This window comes from Tympanuchus pallidicinctus, unplaced genomic scaffold (assembly GCF_026119805.1).
Source record: "Tympanuchus pallidicinctus isolate F22 unplaced genomic scaffold, pur_lepc_1.0 scaffold8, whole genome shotgun sequence".
NCBI lineage: Eukaryota > Metazoa > Chordata > Aves > Galliformes > Phasianidae > Tympanuchus > Tympanuchus pallidicinctus.
Genome location: NW_026294802.1, coordinates 40,247,855 through 40,267,850, shown reverse-complemented (window position 1 = coordinate 40,267,850; position 19,996 = coordinate 40,247,855). Strand labels below are relative to the sequence as shown.

Below are 19,996 nucleotides of genomic sequence, written 5' to 3'. Positions count from 1 at the left end.
GTGCTGTGCTGCACAAATCGCTCTTCTGCGGATGAACCTGAGCAACTCTTTGTGTCGGAGGAGCCTGCCTGCAGCTCCCACTCAGTAGCAGTGATTATATCACCTGCACGGTTTTGTCTAGAAGCACAGAAATATGATGAGAGAACCCCTGATGAGTAAGGTTGGTTTCTTGTAAAACAAACAAACAAACAAAAGTACAGTAGCTCAAAGAACCAAAAAGGACAATCTTCTCTTACAGACACTCAGTGCAGTGTGTCATGGGAAAATCCATTTAGGGTCCATCTAGTATTGCAGTACCCAACATCTGAAGGGATGTAAGGTTTCAGAGCTATTCTACCTTATTAAAAATGCAATTTCATTATGCCATTTGTCATTGCCCTTTCTCTTCAAGAGCCAGAAAGAAGCCTGCACTATCACTCTCACCTCACACCACACCACAGAGCAGAACAACAGTCATTACCAGGCTCCTCCTGTGAAGAACAAGTAGTTCACATTTCAATTTCTTCTATTTGATTATTAAAATGGAAAATTTCTATTTCTTAATTTCCAACAAGCTAGTTAGCTAATTAATTTCTCTGCAGACATGTTACATGAGTCCATGTTCTCAATTTGTTTCTTAAGACAAATGGAAAAATGGTTGGCAGATTAAAAATATCATTTTTAGTCTCAGAAGACTGTACGTAAATAAACATATCTTCATAGAAGGACTTATTCAAATGACAGCTTAGAGTAGGGCAAGAAGATTAAAAAAGCCAGCATTCTCTCCTATCAACATTATCAGCCTTCAAACTTATAAAAAGCATTTACTGGAACAGCAAATGGGAGGAGTGACATACATCTGTATACACACATTTATATATAGTTAAATCAAAATTATTATCCCCAAACCAAGAAATAACCACTGTTGTACCTCAAAGGAGAAGCAAACTTTCTGTAGAGGTGCAAGATAGCACTCTTTCTTTAGAAGTTGTTTGGAAGTTTATGATAAAGCTGCTCAGTTGAGGGGGAAATGAGGGAATATTATTTACTCTCCAGTTTATTCATCTGATTTCATTTTTAAAAAGTTTAATGTGCCATTTAATGCATAAACCAACATAATTTCATGAAATCTTACACAAAGGGCAACTATACTGAAGGGAATGCGGTTAATTCACAGTAGTATAGAACTGTACTAGCTGGCAGATTTGAGATTTGCTGCTCTGAAAGAGCAGATCATATAGAAGAACTAAAATGAGTTAAACCAAATCATTGTGAATAACAGTATTTCCTATTAAATTACAGAATTTTCTCACCAGAGAGATTTGTATGATTTACACAGAAAGGAACAAAGATCAGAAGGCAAATGAGAAAGATATAAATTCTGAAGAAGTCTTAACCTTAATCCTCTCTCATTGCCCTCAAGCGTCTGCAGTGCTTCAATCTGGAAGCAGCTCTAAGTAAAAGAAAATTGTAACTTTTAAAATTGAATTAAATATGGAAATGAGTACTGCAATGAGAAGAGTGTCCCTGGTGAAATTTAGCTTAGTGTGTCTCTAAGATTTTTAGTCTGCTTCAGATCTCAAACTGTAGAGTTGAGATCTGACTCCTTTTGGAAGACACTACAATAATGGCATGTAGGAATGCGCCTGGCAGCAACTCACTGTGAGACAAGTACTTTTGTTTGGAATTTTGTTTTGTTTTGCTATCAGTGTTTTTCAAACACGGCTTCTTTGGATCCAGTTCCATAGCTTAGGCCAATGTCCTGTCTAGATTCTTAATACCATCATCTATCCCTTTTCTCTGTATCTATTTTATTCACTTACAAAGATGTAACAAACACCACACACTAAAGCTGGTGGCTACTTAGTAAAACACAGCTCTCATACCTTCTCCCCATGGTGGATATCTTTCCTACTGCAGTCAAACCCATTGTAAATCTCCTCACTGGATTACTGACTGCCTGACAGTGTGCTCAGGGTGTGAACAGGGCTCAGAAAAGACAGCGGCTGGGAGAAGACAGACACCTCCAAAGCAATTTGTGCAGTAGACAGGCACTCTCCTTCAGTCTTTTTGAGACCTGAAACCAGTTCCTACCTTTGTCTCCCACAACAAGGTTTTCATCTTACATGTATAAGATAAGGTGTCTCCTAAAATCATTGGTTGCGTGTGTCAGACACAGCTAGCAGCATCATCTCTGATCTGCAGCTGTGCCTGTCCCCAGAGGAAACAGGATGTTGCAGCCGTGCCAGTACTTCCAGAGACTGAAGCATAGTGAAGGCTCACCAGGATGACTAGCAACACTGCCTCACCCATGAATGATTTAACGTGTGACATTTCAAAAGTTTGCACCCTCAAGGACAGAAACTGTAGGTTAAATGAATGATAACGACAATGCTCTGGGGAGCAGCCTTTCAGCAGCTACCATTTTCTCAACGATCTGACTTGTTTGGGGTGAAGATGCCGGAAGTAGCACATGGTCCACAAGTGTATAGTACATACCATAGATATTTTTATGCATATTTTTCTTCTCCAAACCTCAGCACCTTTTGACACATAATAACACCCTACAGGCTTATTAGTGCATCTACAAGCAAGTCAGATAAAAACTTTAGCTCCCCTCTCACTTGAAAAGTAAATACCAAGCTCGTCAAATCATTAAGCCAGTCTGAGGATAGATTTACTACAAATTATCTGTCTGCAGGGAAGCTTCAATTTGTACTCTGAAATTTTCTAACTGTTTAAAAAAAAAAAAAAAAAAGTAATGCTATTAATACTAACTAAATTCTCTGCTGCTGTGTACTATGGAAATATTCAATCTAATGTTTTAAATCAGTACCTATAACAAGTACACTCAAGAAATAGTTGCACCTTTAACTTTTCTAGCTGTCAGTAAGTGTATGAGAATCTCTACACCCTCTGTCTAGTTTTTCCTGTCCATAATTCTCACCATGAATTTGATCAAACTATATGAACAAGTACATCAATAACCAAAGTCAAACAAAAAAAACAAAAAAGCTTCAAAAACCTAAAAGTTCTCAATTATTTAAAGCATACAAGATACCTTGGTATTTAAATTATGAAGTTCTTGTTAAAGGAATTGTTACTAAAGATTTTTTAATACTACACCACTTTCAGTAGAAAAGTAACAACTCTGGACCTGCTGTTTACCAGAATTGAAGAGATTAGATAATAGAAACCAAAAATGTATATATTCTCTTCCAAGTCAGATTTGGAAAGCATCTCCAATCTTTTCATTCCTCTGAGGGAAGCAGAGGAGTTTAGGGACCTGAGAATTGCAGCTGTAATCCACCATGCCAAAGAGCATCAATTTTGTTCCTAAGCAACCCTGCACAGTGCAGTAGTCGCTGTCCATAGCTGATAAGGATGCTCAGGGAATTGTTAACTGGCTGAAAGTGGGAGAGATTAAAGTTGCAAAAACTGGAAGTAAGGCCACAGTCACAGTAACACAACTCCTTTTTGGAGTTATAAAAGGAGGAAGATCGACAAAACAACAAAGACTTAAGGATCTCTCTCACACTTGTCCTCATACAGAAAACTTTTGATTCATCTGACTTAAATGAAGAGAATGAACAAGGATGCAGCAAACACTGTCAGACTGTGAGCAAGTATTAGACAAAGTTACATTATGTCCTCTGCAACCTCACAGTAGGACTCTCAGCAAGAATGCCTGGATGGCCAAGCTTGTAAGTGATAATTTGAAAGACTGTTCCTTGTGTATCAGCCAAAATATTTTGACAATCTACCAATACAATAAAAAAGAACATACTTCTGGATACACATTTTGAAGAAAGTTGGGGTTTTGCCTCAAAATAATTTGTTTCAAGATAGTAACTACTAGAAGTAATGTAATGCAATCTCATAATATTAGATCAATACAAGTACCTCTATGAAGTTTCAGAGTTTTTTTTTTTTTCAAGGCAAATTAAAACTATAGTAGAATATACTTACTTTATTTTAATTTACCAAAGTACTCAGACTGTGTAAGTTGCTAGAAGTTTATACTTACTACAACACAGGAAGTTTTATCTGTCTAAGGAAATTGAGCAACACTCAAGCATTCAACTTTAGATACTTAGTAAAGATTTTAGGTCATTTTTAATGTTTATATTATGTTATTCTATATTACATTTAATATATATATAGTAGTGTTCTTAGTACTGGAAGTTCTACCTTGCATATTAATATTTGATATGAAGATTTACTGCAAAGCTGATAAAAGATGCTTAACTTAAGAAAATAATATTTTGCACAAAGAATCAGGGAAAATAAGGGAAATATGATACAACGTTTCATTTGGAAACAGGGACTAAGGTAATAATCTACAACCACATCCTACATGCCTATAAAGCTCATATTACTCAAAAAAAAAAAAAAAAAAAAAAAAAAAAAAAAAAAAGAAAAGAAAAGATAAAAGTATGTGCATGCAAACTACTCCTCAAACCTCCCAATTATATCTAAATTATACATGCATAAAAAAATCCAAATAAAGACAAAACATTTGTCAGCACATCAGGGTTGAGGATAATTTGCAGAGGTCTAAATTGAGACTTACAATTTACTTTTTCTTACCCACATGAGAATCTTAACATAAATGGATTATGAATGAGACCTACTGGAACCAATACATTCTCAACTGGATGTTTTATTAAGAAAATGGACCCTCTTGCCTGACACAATTTTATAATTCTGTTCTTGATTGCTAAAAAACATGTTCATTATTTTAACAATATCTGCATGCCATAGCTCACATTTCTTACACCTCTTTTCACACTGAACTGTTGGTTTGAAAAAAGACAGAAAATAAGAATCAAAACATGCAGTACCCTCAGATACTTTATTCTTTCAGTTACATTATCTTTTTTTTTTTTTTTTTTTTTTTTTTCTTGAACTACTTATTTCTCTTTCTGAAGAAAGATATATACACAGCAGTCTATTTTCTTCCATAGTGCTATGTGAATATGGGACATATTGTATTTTTCACCAGACACTTGTAAGACCTATTTGATTTGATAGGGGCAAGACATTCCCAAAGTCTCTTTAAAGTACTTTTTTTTTGTATAGCAGTTATTCTTTTGTACACAGTACCATGTTTCCTAAGGCAACTATCTATGTAGTTTCCTGGTTTAGTTGTTTTCAGGTGTTCTCCCGTGTTTCTAAGCACCTAAGCTTCTTCTGAAATTCAAGCTGGGTGCCAATCTGCTTCTCCAGGTACTTCAATGCCTTTAAAAATCTAAATACTTTCAACATGCTAAATTTTACTTTTTTTTCATTTTAATCGCATCTTTGTAGGTTTTTTGGGCAACCTTCCACTTTCCATAGCAGTGCAGGATTTTGTACATTTGCATAATGGCTCCAAAGATGGAGACGTCCAGACAAATAGGGAACAAAATTCTGCTACAGAATGTAAGAAAGGAAACTTTTCTAAGTATGTGGGATATTGTTGCTTATATGAATAACATGAAAAAACTTTAATGTTTACACAGATAGCATTCATGAAGTTTTGTCGGCTTTTTTAATTGCAGACTTAACTGAAAACTGCATCTGAACTGACAGCAGTAGGAACTCTTGTTATGCTGGCTGAGTACGTTATGATAGGCCCTCTAATAATGTAGAAAGTTTGTTCACTCTGTTGTAAGAAAGATACAGCAAACTCATTTGAATTATAATAAAGCTGAATTGTATTGGAAGATTTTTTTTCTTGTACTGAAACTAAAATATTCTAGGATTGATGTATTGGTCACCCGACCTTCATGTGTGCTTCTGGTTTAATCTGAGCCTTCCTAAATCAAATAAGCAAATATCTCTGTCAGTCATTTTTCTACGGAATACTTACACTTGTTGCACCCCGAGTAAGTACTCTATTTTATATTTTATCACAATTCCTGTTCTTGGATATTTATGCTCTGGTAATAACACCAATTTCTTTCTGAACTTTGAAGAAAATGACTTTTTTTCATCAAAACAAAGTCTACAGTTTTTAATTAACAGAAGGATTAAAAGGTATTAACTTAAGCATGGTAAGATCAAAGTCATATGCTTTAGACACACACAAAAAAAAAACAACCCAACCGTAAGGAATAATTATAGAATTCAGGACACCAATTGTGATAAAGGTTGAAGTCCAAGCACAGTAAGCATTATTGTTCCAGGAAACGTAGCATAGAGTTATCATTTCAAAGTGCCTTTTTGCAAAGTTAAAAACATTTCTTCTACTGTCTGAGCAGGGCAGAAAAAAAAGATGCATTAAAAACTATGTCTTATACATAAAAATTATGCTCAAATCTATTGCCTGATAAATGATAGGAACAGAAATACACAGATTTTTTTCTATCATTCTTTCAGCTCTGTTGTCAGGCAGCTGACAAAACTTGATAAAGTTCTATGTAGACTTTATTTCTGATTTTCTTATTTACAGTCCTCTTTCGAAAAACTTATCTGATGAAATTCTACTCTCATCAGTTTACCAAGATGTAAACTATGCATAGCAACATTGCTGCTAGCGGACCATAGGGGTGTTAAATTCAGGGAATAAAAGCAATCAATTAGACTTTATTTCAAATATTTGAGAAGTTAACTATCATCATGCAGCTGCAAGATGCTTCCAACTTATTTTGGGGGATCATCTTATTTCTGCAGTATTTATAAGCTTCTGCGTTCACAAAACACAGCTTCAGCTTCCAGACTGCCATTTATCTATCTATCTATCTATCTATCTATCTATCTATCTATCTATCTATCTATCTATCTATCTATTTACGTGCAGTAGAACTATTTGTAATACTGTATTACTACATTTATAGAGCATTTATATAGCAAATATTTCTTCTTAGACAGAAACATGATTATGCGAGTCAAGTACAGATTGCCACTCTGTTTGAACTTCTTGGGTTTGATTACTTAGGGCTTTTACTAAAACTTAATATTCAATGAGGATTAGGTGAATGATACGTCATAATTAATAGGTCAGGAGCTAGTCATAATTACTCTCTGAGTCGATTTGTTCTACTGTCCTAAATCAGTGTATTTCCTTGCTACATTCTGGTTCCTACAGATCTCGTTGTTCTTGTCTCACAGTAACTGCAAGGAAAGAAAATTCTATCTATTTCCACCAAAGGACAAAATAAATAGATTCTGTGCAGAAACATCTTTTCATTAAGTATTAACTTCATGCTTTTTTTAAATGAAGCAAGGAAATTCATGATCAAGAGAAATGAGTGAAGTAAACTAACTGCTGTTTCTCTAAGAGATCTACAGTATATATTTTTTTTAAACGGGAAAGCTCATCCATAGTGCAACTAAACAGGAAAATAATGATCCAGGTTCTCTATCAAGTCAGCAATAGCCAAATACAGTTTGAGCCATCTTCTGATTAAAGAACAAATAATTTTTTTCACTGTCATCTAAATGATCCTTCTTTTTTAGTATTTCTCTCTGGAGCCATTTCTGAATATCTAGTAATATGCTTTGAGAGTAATTACACTACATTTTGTTCCTCCTCAGTTACATAGTATTCTAACAATTCAGGCAATTTCACTGCTGTGAAGAGAAAATAGATTGAGATGTCAAACACATCTGCAAAATCCAAACTTCACTAGGTTGCATACAAGATTGTAAAAATATAAAAATGCTGTTTGAAATCAGGTTGAAAATATGAAACACACACACAAAAAAGAATTACTCAATATGTAAGAGATACAAAAATAATATTCCATTCTTGCCAATCTTTACCTTTATTTTTTTTTACCTCTTTACCCTATCTCTAAACTCTTAATTAATCTATTAATCTAATCCTAAAATAAGGATTTCTAATGTTGTGCCCTCTTTTTAGATTTTATTTAACTCATACATATTTTTAATACTAGTTCTGATGAGACAGGTGTTTTCAAACCAACACACAGAGACCATTGGAAACTAAAGGCACTTGCAGAAAAGGAAAACCAGATAATGTTTGTGCCATTCAGGGAAAAAAAGAGGTGCTGTGGAAATTGTATGATGCTCATAAGAAAAAAAATCTATCAGGCAAAGGTCAGGGAAAAAAAAACCCTCTTATGAGGAAAGTTCAGGTTGAATGAATGACAGTGATGATGAATGGAAGATTCGATCTAAAGGTGTAGGATGAATGAGGACTCTGGAACAAAGAAGCAGAATCAAACAAAACAGAGGAGTCTTAACATAAATGTTAAACTTGTCTGAAACTAGGGAGAAAGGGAGCCAAGCCAGCTGGCAAATTCTGAAGCAGGAAGACTGTAGAAAGTAGTATTTTGAAAGAACTGCAAAGAAAACTAACGGATGGAATATACCCCAGGGATGTGGTAAGAATGGAAAAGGAGTGATGACAAGAGAATGAAACTTACAGAAAAACAAAATCCATCATCCTGTTACCCTGTTCACTATTTGAAGCTTTCTATTGTCCAGTCACATCCAGTCACCTGATTATAAAGTATTAGGTACAAGTAATTTGATACATCTTAGATGGGATCTCTCATACACTACGGGCTATATTAACAAATAATGAAAATGAATGGGTGCTTTATTGTTTCTGGAAGACATACCTCTAGTTTACATAATGAAAGCAAATAAATGAATAGTCTTGTGTTTAAGCCTCTCTTAATAAAATATTATGCTCAACCACAAATGTATTATATGACCTGACAAAGCTACCCGATGTAAATTCTATAAATATAAAAGTTTAATATAGCAGTGAGATTGTTTTGGAACTGGTCGCAAAAGAGCACGGTGTTCCCTATTTAAAGTATAATATCTTTATGAAGTATTAAAGTACACTACAGCTCTGTCTGATTTGGGAATAAACATCACCCGGACACCATCTAAACCTTACCAGCTATTTCAATCCTTTGTTGGCTACTTGCAGGGCAAAAGGAAAGTTATTATCATGTTATGAGGTGACAGCAGAAGGTGACATAACTGTGTCACTATGGGTATAGATGTTCACAAGCCCCCATGTAAGTCTGTCAGACCCAATTCTATAAATCTAAGCTTGTTTTTCCTCTGCCATGTTGCACATTATCCCGTTTCTTGATCTTTTTGGCCTTAAATTCTGATGTCATTGTTATCTTAAATCTCCATGAAACTGCCTTGTGATGTATTTCAATTTTATTCTCTTGTCCTTGTTCTGCATTTTACTTTGATAGAATTAATACTGATAAAATACTAAACTTAAATTTGAAATCAGTTCAGTTTATAAAAGAATACAGATGACCCTAAGATGCAAAAAAGTTTCTCCTTTCCTTCCTTCCTTCCTTCCTTCCTTCCTTCCTTCCTTCCTTCCTTCCTTCCTTCCTTCCTTCCTTCCTTCCTTCCTTCCTTCCTTCCTTCCTTCCTTCCTTCCTTCCTTTTCTTTTTCTTTCTCTCTTCCTTTCTTTATAACTTCTCTTTATAACTCCTTTTGCTCTTTGCCCCTTCCATCTCTTAATCCTTTTTTTTTTACATCTTCCTTCTTTCTATCCTCCTTTTTTTCTTTTTTCTCTTCTTTCCATCTTCCCTTCCTCTCCTCATCAACTTATTCTACATCTTTCTTTTTCTCTCTTACTTTCCTCTTTACCTATTTTTCTTTCTTTCACGTAACAACTCTATGTACAAGTATGCACTACTTGACTGGAGCAGTCAAGAGCAGTTAGTAGTGGGGATGTCCTTGGAGGTTAAATTGTAGTGATATTTGAAGACACTGGCACTGTGCAGAGAAAAATGTAATCTATGTTTTTAAAAGATAGTTTAATTACTTGGCAATCATGCAGAACTGAGAAATATAGCTCTGCTTCCATAATAATAACTCCCCAAATTGCAAAGGTCGCTTATTCAGTACCCTTGCTCTATGGCAAAATAGGAGGATGACACCAAGACTCAAAAACTCAACTTCGTATTAGCCTATTATTTGGTATTAACAGTCATGTATATTGTTGTAGTTTTTCACAAGACCTATTGTGTATTATTGTCATTAAAAAAAATAAAAGACTTAATCTCGTTTTGTTCCTAAAAGAAAAAAAAAGTTCATATAGAGCCATTTACATAGCCCTATATGGCAGCTAAAACTAAAATTAAAAATGAATGGGAGTTCTATATTAGTAAGTGGGTGAGAGGACCTTGCACAGAAGCAAAGGTAGCAGCACTAATTACAATCAGCTTTCACTGACCCTTACTGCTTTTTCTTGTATTTTCCCTCTCCTTTCGTGTAATTATTCCATCAACTGAAAAGAGTTCAAAGCTTTTATTATGTTAATTCTATTTAAATTATTCATACACATTTAACATTTAAACATAATCTTTATATGGTTATCATGATATTAGCAAAAGAACATCATCCAGCTTACGCACTGATTAACGATTTCCCAGAAATTTGTGACGTCTGTCATACCTGAACTTCCGAGAGTGAAACCTTGGATCCCTTTGCAACCTGCTCAGAACTTTCTCTGTGAAAACGACCTCCAAAAGTGAGTCAAGCATGTCTGTACTCTTTTTAACCCTTTTAATTCCCATTAGGATGCAAATACTGCGTGGCTGCATACTTGAAAACAGCTTCTTAGGTATTATTCAAAGAGTTTTGGCAAACAAATCTCATCAGTAGCCCGTATAACATCTCAAAACCTGGAGTTTTCCATTATTTCATGAAAGAAATGCAGAAATTGTATCAAAACCTAATCAATATCATACACACGTAATAATCAGTTATGAACTGGTCACATTATTTAGGACAAAATTCTGTTCAGTACCACGGACAAGTACAGTCAAAACAGTGTCCAAAACAGTGAGTACAACTTACTTAAAAAACATGCTTCATTAAAATATATATGTGTATTGATAAGCTTTTGCTCTTCTATAATAGAATTCCATGTCCTGAATATTGCTAAATTCTCGCAACCTAACTTGTTAAAATCATCAAATGTTAAAATGATGTGGCAAAAAGAATGAGCATCAGAAAGCACAGGACTTTGGAACTGGTTCCTTGTGTTAGCTTGTCCTGTCAGTTTGTCACTAACAGAAGAAAGCAAAAACCAAAAAAATCCAGCAACCTAAAAAGCAGACTAAAATCCCCAAAGCTCTTGTCATTCCTTTTTAGCATAACTTGCCCTTACAAGTGGTATGAAATATTTACAATGCACTATATTTATCTTCATTTGTTATATCATGCTGAAGATAAAAGCCCAGTGTAAAAAGTGGTGGCATTACACAGTCCCTTTATCTTTTCCAATATTTTATATGTCCATTTCCCAAGTAAATTAAATTGCACATAATAAATCAACTTTTTCATAATAGTTTGAGTGTACTTTCATTTTGTTAAATTAAAAAATTATACATATTTCATAAATCTCAACAGTCCCAAAAGATATGGTGAAGTGTTTGATTAATAAAATGAAGGGCTTTCCCTACATGAGAGTAAAAAGCTTGACTTTTAACAACTGTAATTATTAAATAACTAAAAAAAATTATACAGAATCAACAATTTTCAGTTTCATAGTTCATATTTTACGTCTCAAAATAAGTTTCTTAAACTAGTCAGCCTTCTAAATCCCTGTTAGAAATACAGACAAACACATTTTACAACCTGGTACACCAAATTAGCTGCTACAACATGACCTGGTATCAGAAAGAAAGTTTAAAAAATAATACTGCAACACATCGTTTCAGTAATCTCAGTTGGGGTCTGTCTAACTCCAACAACAGCACCTTTACATTCCTAATGTTCTTCAAGAATGCAAACTGTCATTAGAATTATGTTTCAAGACATGAGGTTGGTCTGTCGAATAGATGACTCACATTTCCTCAGATCACTTTCCAGAATCTGTCACAGGTCAGTGTAGCAAGACGCACCATCTACTTGAGTCCAAGTTATAGTTACACAGAAATCAAAGGAAATCTATCCAGACTCTTAAGTAACATCAAGAACCATATTTGTGAAAACTAAGGTATCTATACTTGCTTTATTTTCATAAAAGTGAATGACTTTGTAAAATCCAACTTCATACCCAGTCTACATCAACACATCACTTCAAACAAAATGGCAGACCTGCATGCTTTTATGCATGATCTCCTTAAAATATTGCACCTGGGTTGTCCTTATTGATACTTTGGCAACACTGTAACAAGTACTGCCAGCAAACATATTGCACTATTAAAAAGCCACTGATAACTCACAGATCTTCATAAAATATTCACATTTCAAAAGCCAAACCGAAATAAAATGTTAGAGCAAATGGCAAAGATACCAATCAGTTTTCTTAATTTATCTATAGCTTTGGGGTTTGGGTTGCTTTAACGTTCTGCAACGTTTTTAACTCAACTCCATATGTGAAACTCTTAGAAAGAAGTGCTGAACTGTATTCATGGAGTTGTGTAGCAAAAAAACTACCCTCTCATTTTTACTACAAATATATATATATTTGTATATATATATATATTTTATATATATATATATATATATATATAAAATCTTGCATTTTTCCTTCTTGCCAACCCACTTGTTGGAATGTTGGCTGTAACCAAACGCCAGCTGCACTTACCCCAGTGTTGTCATGGTGACAATGGTGTACCAGAAGGCTGCGGGGATGCTGGTGAACTTGCTGGCTGATGAACCTTTCTCTGCATAGTACATGACTGTGGCAAAGATGATGATGGCCATGGTAAGTGAGAAGAGAAGGAAGCCTAATTCCGAGGCGCAGCTTTTGAGGGTGTAGCCCAGGATGCGCAGCCCCTGCGAGTGGCGGGAAAACTTAAAGATCCTGAAGACACGAAAGACTCTTAGTGTCACAAAAGCCCCACTGACATCCTCATTATCTGTCATCACCAGACCAATGTAATATGGCATGATGGCTACCACATCAATGATACTCATGACACTGCGCACAAATTTGTAGCGACTTGGAGCTGCCAGCAGGCGTAGGAGATATTCAACTGTAAAGATCATGACACAAGCAGTATCCAGACAGAAGAAAGCCACAGCATAGCGCTCTCCACAGGGCAGCTCCTTGATGCGACCCGGGCTCACCCCACAGGGCACTGTCTCCACCACATTGGCAATAACAGAGACAGCAATAAAGAAACCAGTGACATAGTAGAAGACTAGAGCCAGCGTACTGGTGTGTGGGTTTTCAAAGGCCCGCCACATCCTCTGCCGAGCTGTCATCGAGGGCAGGGAGCTCTCAGCTGCGTGATCCTGGTCAGCATCATCCTGCAGGCGCTCAGCATTCTCACGACGGCGATCCTTGTACTCCTCATAACAGCAGTCACCAATGATCTCCGGGATGATGCCAAAAAAGGCCAGCTCCTCATCGTAAGCAGAGATGCACTCCTGGCGAGGGTAATGGAGCTTCCCAGTACGGTAGAAGTTGAGAATGTGGCGGAAAATGTCAGGGTCCCGATCGAAAAAGTACTGCTGTGTCTCAGGGTGGTAAAAGAAGTCCCGCTCCGAACTGCCGAGCAGGGTGTCAGGGTAGCGCTCCAAAGTGTCCAGCCATGTCTGGAACTGGATGCCACTCACATTCAGCACAATCAGAGAGTCTTGGCTTCGCTTCCTCTCCTGCCGTGGAGCAGCTGGCATGGGACCTGTGGCCACTGGCATCCATCCTATGGCTGCTGCCCTGGCAAAGGGTAACCAAGCTGCTACGCCCGCTGCCATGATCCCAAACAGTGACTACAGCTGAGAGAGTGAATCTACAGACAGTTCTTGACAAGCCACTAAAAAGGAAAAGAAAAATACAAAAGTTCACACATTTTCAAGGCTCCCAAATTTTCAAACATTGCTGTGATTTTCAGAATAATTAACCAGACTGTTTAATTCCTCCCTCTTCCTCTTTTTTTTTTTTTTTTTTTTTTTTTTTTGGCCCCAGAATATCCTTTCCAGGAGCTGGTTAAACAGTTAGGACAATAAATCGGGGCACTTGGAAGATCAACGTTTTCAAGGCTTCTACAACTGCCTAGCAGTCAAGTCGTTTGGATACAAGGTCCTCGCGATGCTCCTGGATGGAAGCTGTGATCCACAAAGCGCTACCCACGGGAGCCGGTTGGCAGCCCTGGTGCAGCGGTGCAGCCACCTGGAAGTAGATGTTCTCCACGCGCGATGCAGCCTGTCCCCCCGCCCCTTCTCCCCGCCGCTCCCCGCCCGCTGTCGGCGCGGGGCCGCGGCCACCAGCGGAGCCGTCTCCGGGAGAGCTGCGGCGGGTCCGCTCGCCGTGCCGGGGCGGAGGGGTTGGGCCGGGCGGGCCGCTGCGGAGCAGCACGGGACGAATCCTCTCTCTGTCCTTGATCGCCGCCCCGGGGACTCCTCTTCACCCGGGCTCGGGGCCGGGGCAGCCGGCGGGGCAGAGGGAGGAGCTCCAAGCGGCAACATTAAACTTTAAGGCAAGTTTTTTTTCTATAGGAAATGCATCAAAGGACAGAGGGGCGCCAGAAGGGGCGAGGTAGCGCGCCCCGGGGCAGGGAGCGGTCGGGGCATTCCGCATGTAGTGGGGCGAGGGGCAGGGAAGGTGCTGATGCGAAGCGGGGCGGCGGTGGAGATGGCGAGGAAAGGGCGGGGTGCGAGGGGCACCTCGGCAGCGGCCAAAAGGGCGGCGGAGGGCGAAACCGGGGCGGGAGCGGGGCAGGAGAGCGGCGGCGTGGGGCCCCGGTGCGGCAGGTCGCGGCTCGGCGGCCGGATCGTACCCCCCGCGCCCCCCCGTCCTGCTTCTCGCCCCTTCCCTTCGGTTCTGCTCTCGCATCCCTCCGGCCGTGCTCAGTCTGCGGCACCTACCTGGGAAAGTCTGACGAGAGCGCTCAGTTGCATAGAGACTTTTGGAAATGCGGGCTCTGCCGCTAGATCTCCGCGCCCCGCCGGGAACGGCGGGGAAGTAGTTGCTCCTAAGAAAGCTTGATCGCATCCAAAGGGACATCGATAATAAGGCTTTCCCTTTCCCCCACCCCCACCCCCCTCCGCCACCGCCGCCGAGCGCCAAGCAACAAGTTCAAGGGGTGGGTGGGGGGAAAACCAACGTAATCGCGCCTGGCAGCTCGGAGGAGCACGTCGTTCCCGGGGCGCGGATCCTGCGGCGCGGGGCTGCCGAGAGGCGCGGCCGCTGCCCCTGCCCCTACCGCGGGGCTGCGGGTGGTGGCGGCGAGGCCCTGGCGCGGCCGGGGCGGAGGGGTTCCCGCAGCCACGCCGCGCTGCCGCCGCCCGCGGGCGAGGGGCTCGGGGACGGGCGGTGTCGGAGCGGGGCGCGGGGGGCGCGGCGCGGGCATCCCTCCGCGGGCGGAACAAAGGGGCCGGGGCGCTGCGCCGGCGGCGTGGAGCGCCCGTGTGCTCTATGTGTGTGTGTGTGTGTGTGTGTGTGTGTGTGTGTGTGCGTTCGCGTGTGTGCGCGCTTGTCTCTGCGGGGCCGCGATCGCGCGGTCCTAGCCCTCCGCCGGCAGTGCCGCGCAGAGCCGCCAGAGTTGGCGGTGCCTCAGGCAGGGATCGGTGCTTCGAGGAGGGCGGCTTAAGAGATAGCTTAGGTGAGGTATCCGGGGGATTCCTGGGCAGCGCTAGCTCCTTTCAAGGGGAGGGGAACGATTCACTGAAAAGCAGAGAGAAAGGGGGGGTGAAATGCCAGGGAGCGGAGTGCGGCGATGTTCCTCACGAGCTGCCCCGAGCCGCTCTGGAGTTCTGGCCGCAATATCCAAATGGCTCTTACCCGTTTTGGGAAAGGCGAGAGCTGGGACGGGGATGGGAGCCCTTTCCTCCTCCTCTCCTTTCCGCTCCCGTGCAAAGCCGCCCCCTTTTTCCCGTCGCTAGATGGCGTGTGGATGACGGGAAGTGAGCGCTCCGCCGGGGCCGCGCTGCGGGGCCGGGATGGCAGCAGCCGCCGGCAGCGTCACGTCTGCGGGTAGAACGGGCTGTGCGTGCCGCTCTGACTGCCACGGAGAATAAAAGGATCTCTCGTGATGTCTTTCATAAAATCCTGAAATCAGTGTCGTCTTTATTGAGCTCGCATCAAGATAGCATTCCTAGCATTCCTCCTTGCGCTGGTTTCATAGCGTAGAAGTAATAGGGCATGCAAAGGAAGCATGGAGTAAACGGGTGTCTTTAAGCTTAAAGCTCTTCTGCTCATCCTTCCCACTCAGATAACCCAGCTTAGTCATATGTGAAAGAAATTTGAAACAAGACACATAAACAGGAGAGAAAAAAAAAATCTTGAGAAAAAAAAAACAAAAAAAAAACCCCACAACAAACAAATGACAAAGATAGATAAATTGAAAGCTGTTATCTCTTTTCAATGTTTTAAGAAAATATGCTTAACACCGATACATGTTAGCTTCTCTGTAAGTTCCTGTGACAAAGGTGAACACAGTCACTGCCAAATCTGACGGTAATCTGTAACAGTAAGCTGTTCCCCTTCAGAAATCCTCGAAGATATGGGGATAAAGGGTTTCAAAGTATTGGGTGTGATTCCTAATTTAGAAAAGCTTGTAATGATCAATCACATTTATCAAATCACATGATATAGAATGACACATAGAGTAAAGGATACTTTCTGCATTTTTACTGATTATTTTCTTCCTAAGTCAAATGTTCAGTACATTGTATCCTAGAAGCTAATATATTTATTTGAAATTAGTCAATCAACATGTTGGTATGGAGCTTTCACTGATGTGAATATTCCTATTCCAGATGTACGATCAGTGCTTTTGAATCATAGAATCATAGAATGGCCTTGGTTGAGAAGGACCACAATGATCATCCAGTTTCAACCCCCCTGCTATGTGCAGGATCACCAACCACCAGACCAGGCTGCCCAGAGCCACATCCAGCTTGGCCTTGAATGCCTCCAGGGATGGGGCATCCGCAACCTCCTTGGGCAACCTGTTCCAGTGTGTTGATTTGTTGATGCAAAAAGAAAATCCTATGGTAATTAATAAAGTACAAGTTATGATCTTGTCAGCTCAGCACTGAGACTTTCTTTGCTGCAAATAATCAAAAGAGGGTTTTGATCAGCTGTAGATTCATTTGTAGTCAATGGTTGCTCTTATTTTTAACCTTTCCAGCTTTGCAAGAAACAGTTACTCCTTTCAGCTGCTCTTTCTATGTGTTTTTTACAGAATATGACTTTTCACTTGCAACAGAAGTGTTTTCACCCCTGCAGAGATGAGAATGGATTTTGTTAAAAAATCACTTTGATTATTTTAATCTTAATGATGCTTCAGATACTTAACACATGTTATCAGGAAAAATGAAAAAATACAAACAATAACAAAAAAATAAAAATCACTTGGACAAACAAGTATCAAGTGGTGTTCTAACACTGTGCTGGTTTTAAGCCAGAGCTTTGAAACCAGTCCAAGTTGAAAGTATTTTCCGACATCACTGACTATTTGGAATGTGATTACCTCACCTCAAATTTTTGTATACAGTGTGTGTGTGTCAGAGAAGCCTCTCACAGAAACAGAATCATGAAAAGAAAAGCCAAAGACTGTGTAGCTAAGCATACTCTATTGCCTCCTTATTCTAACAAAAAGCCCCTTAAATTCCTGCTGAGAAGTACTAACCAGGAAGCTCAAACTTTTGTTGAGTTTTGTGCTTTGAATCTGTTTGGCTGCAGTATTCCTATTTTTGTGTACCAGAGAAGGACAATTTCTGGTACATGAAGTGTACCTAAATAATCAGTTCTTCTGAAGCAAAAATCCTTCCTGTGACATCAAAATTAGCTTCAAGGAGATTGGTGTGGTGTGGCAGGGAGGATTATGACTTCAAGTAGGAATTAAATAGCAGGGACCCAAATGAGACAAAAATCCTATTTCAAGCAAAGAAAATAAATCTCAGTAATTGTAGGAAAAGAAGAAAATGGTGCTGAAGGGAACGTAACAATGGCCTCTAATATGAGCTGCTTCTTAATTCTTTCCAGAGTCATGAAGCATAAAGAACTCTCTAAGGATTAAAGAAGATAATAGCTAGAATGCATAAGTTTATATTAACACATTTAATTTTTTTCTTTAATGTTTTTAGGAGCATTTAGAAAATTTAAAACTAAGAATTTTCTTTATAGCCGGAATCATATACATCTCTGCATAGTTCTTTTAGCATTAAGCTAGTGGTCCTTCCTTTTGAGGAAAGAACAGTACAGCTATTTAATGCCTCTCTGTAAGTCTTAACCTCAAGGTTCAGCTATACCTTTGGCTTTTTTTTTTCCTTCCTCTTTAGTCTAGAAGATAATTTCACAATTCCTACATTCATATAGTAAGATTTTTGCATATTCAATACTGAATCCATGACATCATGCACAGCTAACTGGGTTCTCAGTACATGGCGTTCTTCTGGATGGGTAAAGATAGCTTCCATGAAAGATTACATCTGCCGTTTGGTCGAAGAGCGCAAAACATTTTTTTTTTACTTACAGCAATCAAAATTACTTACTAATCTTCAAAATACAGAGATTTCTTCCAAGATCCACTCTAGTTATGATTAAAAGAAAATTCTACTGATCTACTTCATGTATTACTGCTTTGTGGGTCTGAGTGCTTCTCATTCTGAACAATTTATTTGTTGGGGTTTTTTTTTGGTCAGTTGGTTGGATGTTTTTTGAATAATACAAGCAAAAAAAAAGCGCTTTAGTCAGACATGCAATTAATGCAAGTATATGTATTCATAGGTCACAATTTCCTCCTCTTCACAGATTTGTCATATCTTAATCTAACTTTCGTATTGTCGCTCTGACAGAATCATAGAGTCACAGAATCATAGAATATCTTGAGCTGGAAGGGATCCACAGGGATCACTGAATCGAACTCCTGGCTCCACACAGCACCACCAAAATTCTAACCTTATGCCTGTGAGCACTGTCAAAAGCTTCTTGAACTCTGACAGCTTGGGACCATGACCCTGTGATCACTGCCCCAGGCAGCCCGTTCCAGTGCCTGACCACCGTCTGGTAAAGAACTTTTCCTAACCCCCAGCTGCCCTCCCCTGGCACAGCTCCATGCCATTCCCTTGGGCCTTGTTGTTGTCACACAGAGCAGAGCTCAGCGCTGCCCTCCGCTCCCTGTGAGGAGCTGCAGCCGCCGTCAGGCCTTCTCTCAGCTCCTCTGCTCTGTGCTGAGCAAACCAAGGGACCTCAGCCACTCCTCGTATGTCTTGCCTTCTAGACCACTCAAATCTTCATAGGCCTATTTTAGACAGTTTCATGTTCTTTTTATATTGCGGTGCCTAAAATGGCACATAGTGTTCGAGATGAGGCTGCACAGAGCAGAGAAGGGCAGTGGCACTTGCCCAGTGGCGGTGCTGGGCCTGTTGCACCCCATGGCATGGTTGGCCCTTTGGGCTGCCAGGGCACACCAGTGGTTCATGTCAAAATTATCGTCAACTAGAGCCTGCAGACTTCTTTCTATGGAGCTGCTCTGCATCCCTTCATCCCCTGGTCTGCACATATATCCAGGGCTGCCTTGTCCCAAGTGCAGAATCCAGCACTTGCTCTTATTTTATTTCATACAGTTGGTGATTGCCCAGCCTGTGATTGCCAATCCCAAGAATAAACAGGAGGTTTTTGGTATGAGCACAATTTTTCAAAGACAAAGAGCTATTTTTCTGGAAGTGTGCTAAAATAGGCTCAGGTCACTTTGCAGTGCATGTGCTTGTTGTCCTTCTTTCTGTGTGGACGAATTGGTGACTCTGAACATTAAATTTAACTCCCACTGGTAAAGATTAAGACATACTGTGGGGGAAGCCCAGGAAATGCACCAGTTCATTTAAAAGTCCCAAAGTCAACCTGAGATTATAGCAGCATAAAGAAAAAAAAAAAAAAAAGAAAAATCCTCTATTTCCCCAGAAAATATTTTTAGTGCATTTATTACAGACGTAGTGGATAGAAGAGAAAAGCAGAGCTATCAGCTCTGTGGTTTATCTTTTGCTTAAAATGTGTTCACACCTTTATAAGGTGTGAATACTTGGAATAATCTCAAGACCTCACAAATTTCCAAAGAGGCTGATTTGATTACAAAAATCTTTACTTTATTGTCTGTAAACAAAAAAATACCAATTTAG

The 19,996-nt window shown here is 39.8% G+C and overlaps 1 protein-coding gene across 2 annotated transcripts in view; it reads right to left on the bottom strand.

The window, feature by feature from the left end:
* KCND2 (potassium voltage-gated channel subfamily D member 2) overlaps positions 1-14,890 on the bottom strand; it is a 265,884-nt gene extending 250,994 nt beyond the window's left edge. Inside the window, exons 1-2 of one of the 2 annotated variants that reach the window (XM_052669362.1) lie at positions 14,741-14,890; positions 12,516-13,689 (exon numbers count right to left, since the gene is read on the bottom strand). In XM_052669362.1, coding sequence (XP_052525322.1) covers positions 12,516-13,630 — 1,115 coding nt within the window. In that variant the 5' untranslated portion in view covers positions 13,631-13,689; positions 14,741-14,890. Of the gene's footprint in view, positions 1-12,515; positions 14,332-14,740 lie in introns of those variants that run through there. The other variant, XM_052669363.1, reaches the window with a different exon arrangement.
* Positions 14,891-19,996: the final 5,106 nt, after the last annotated feature.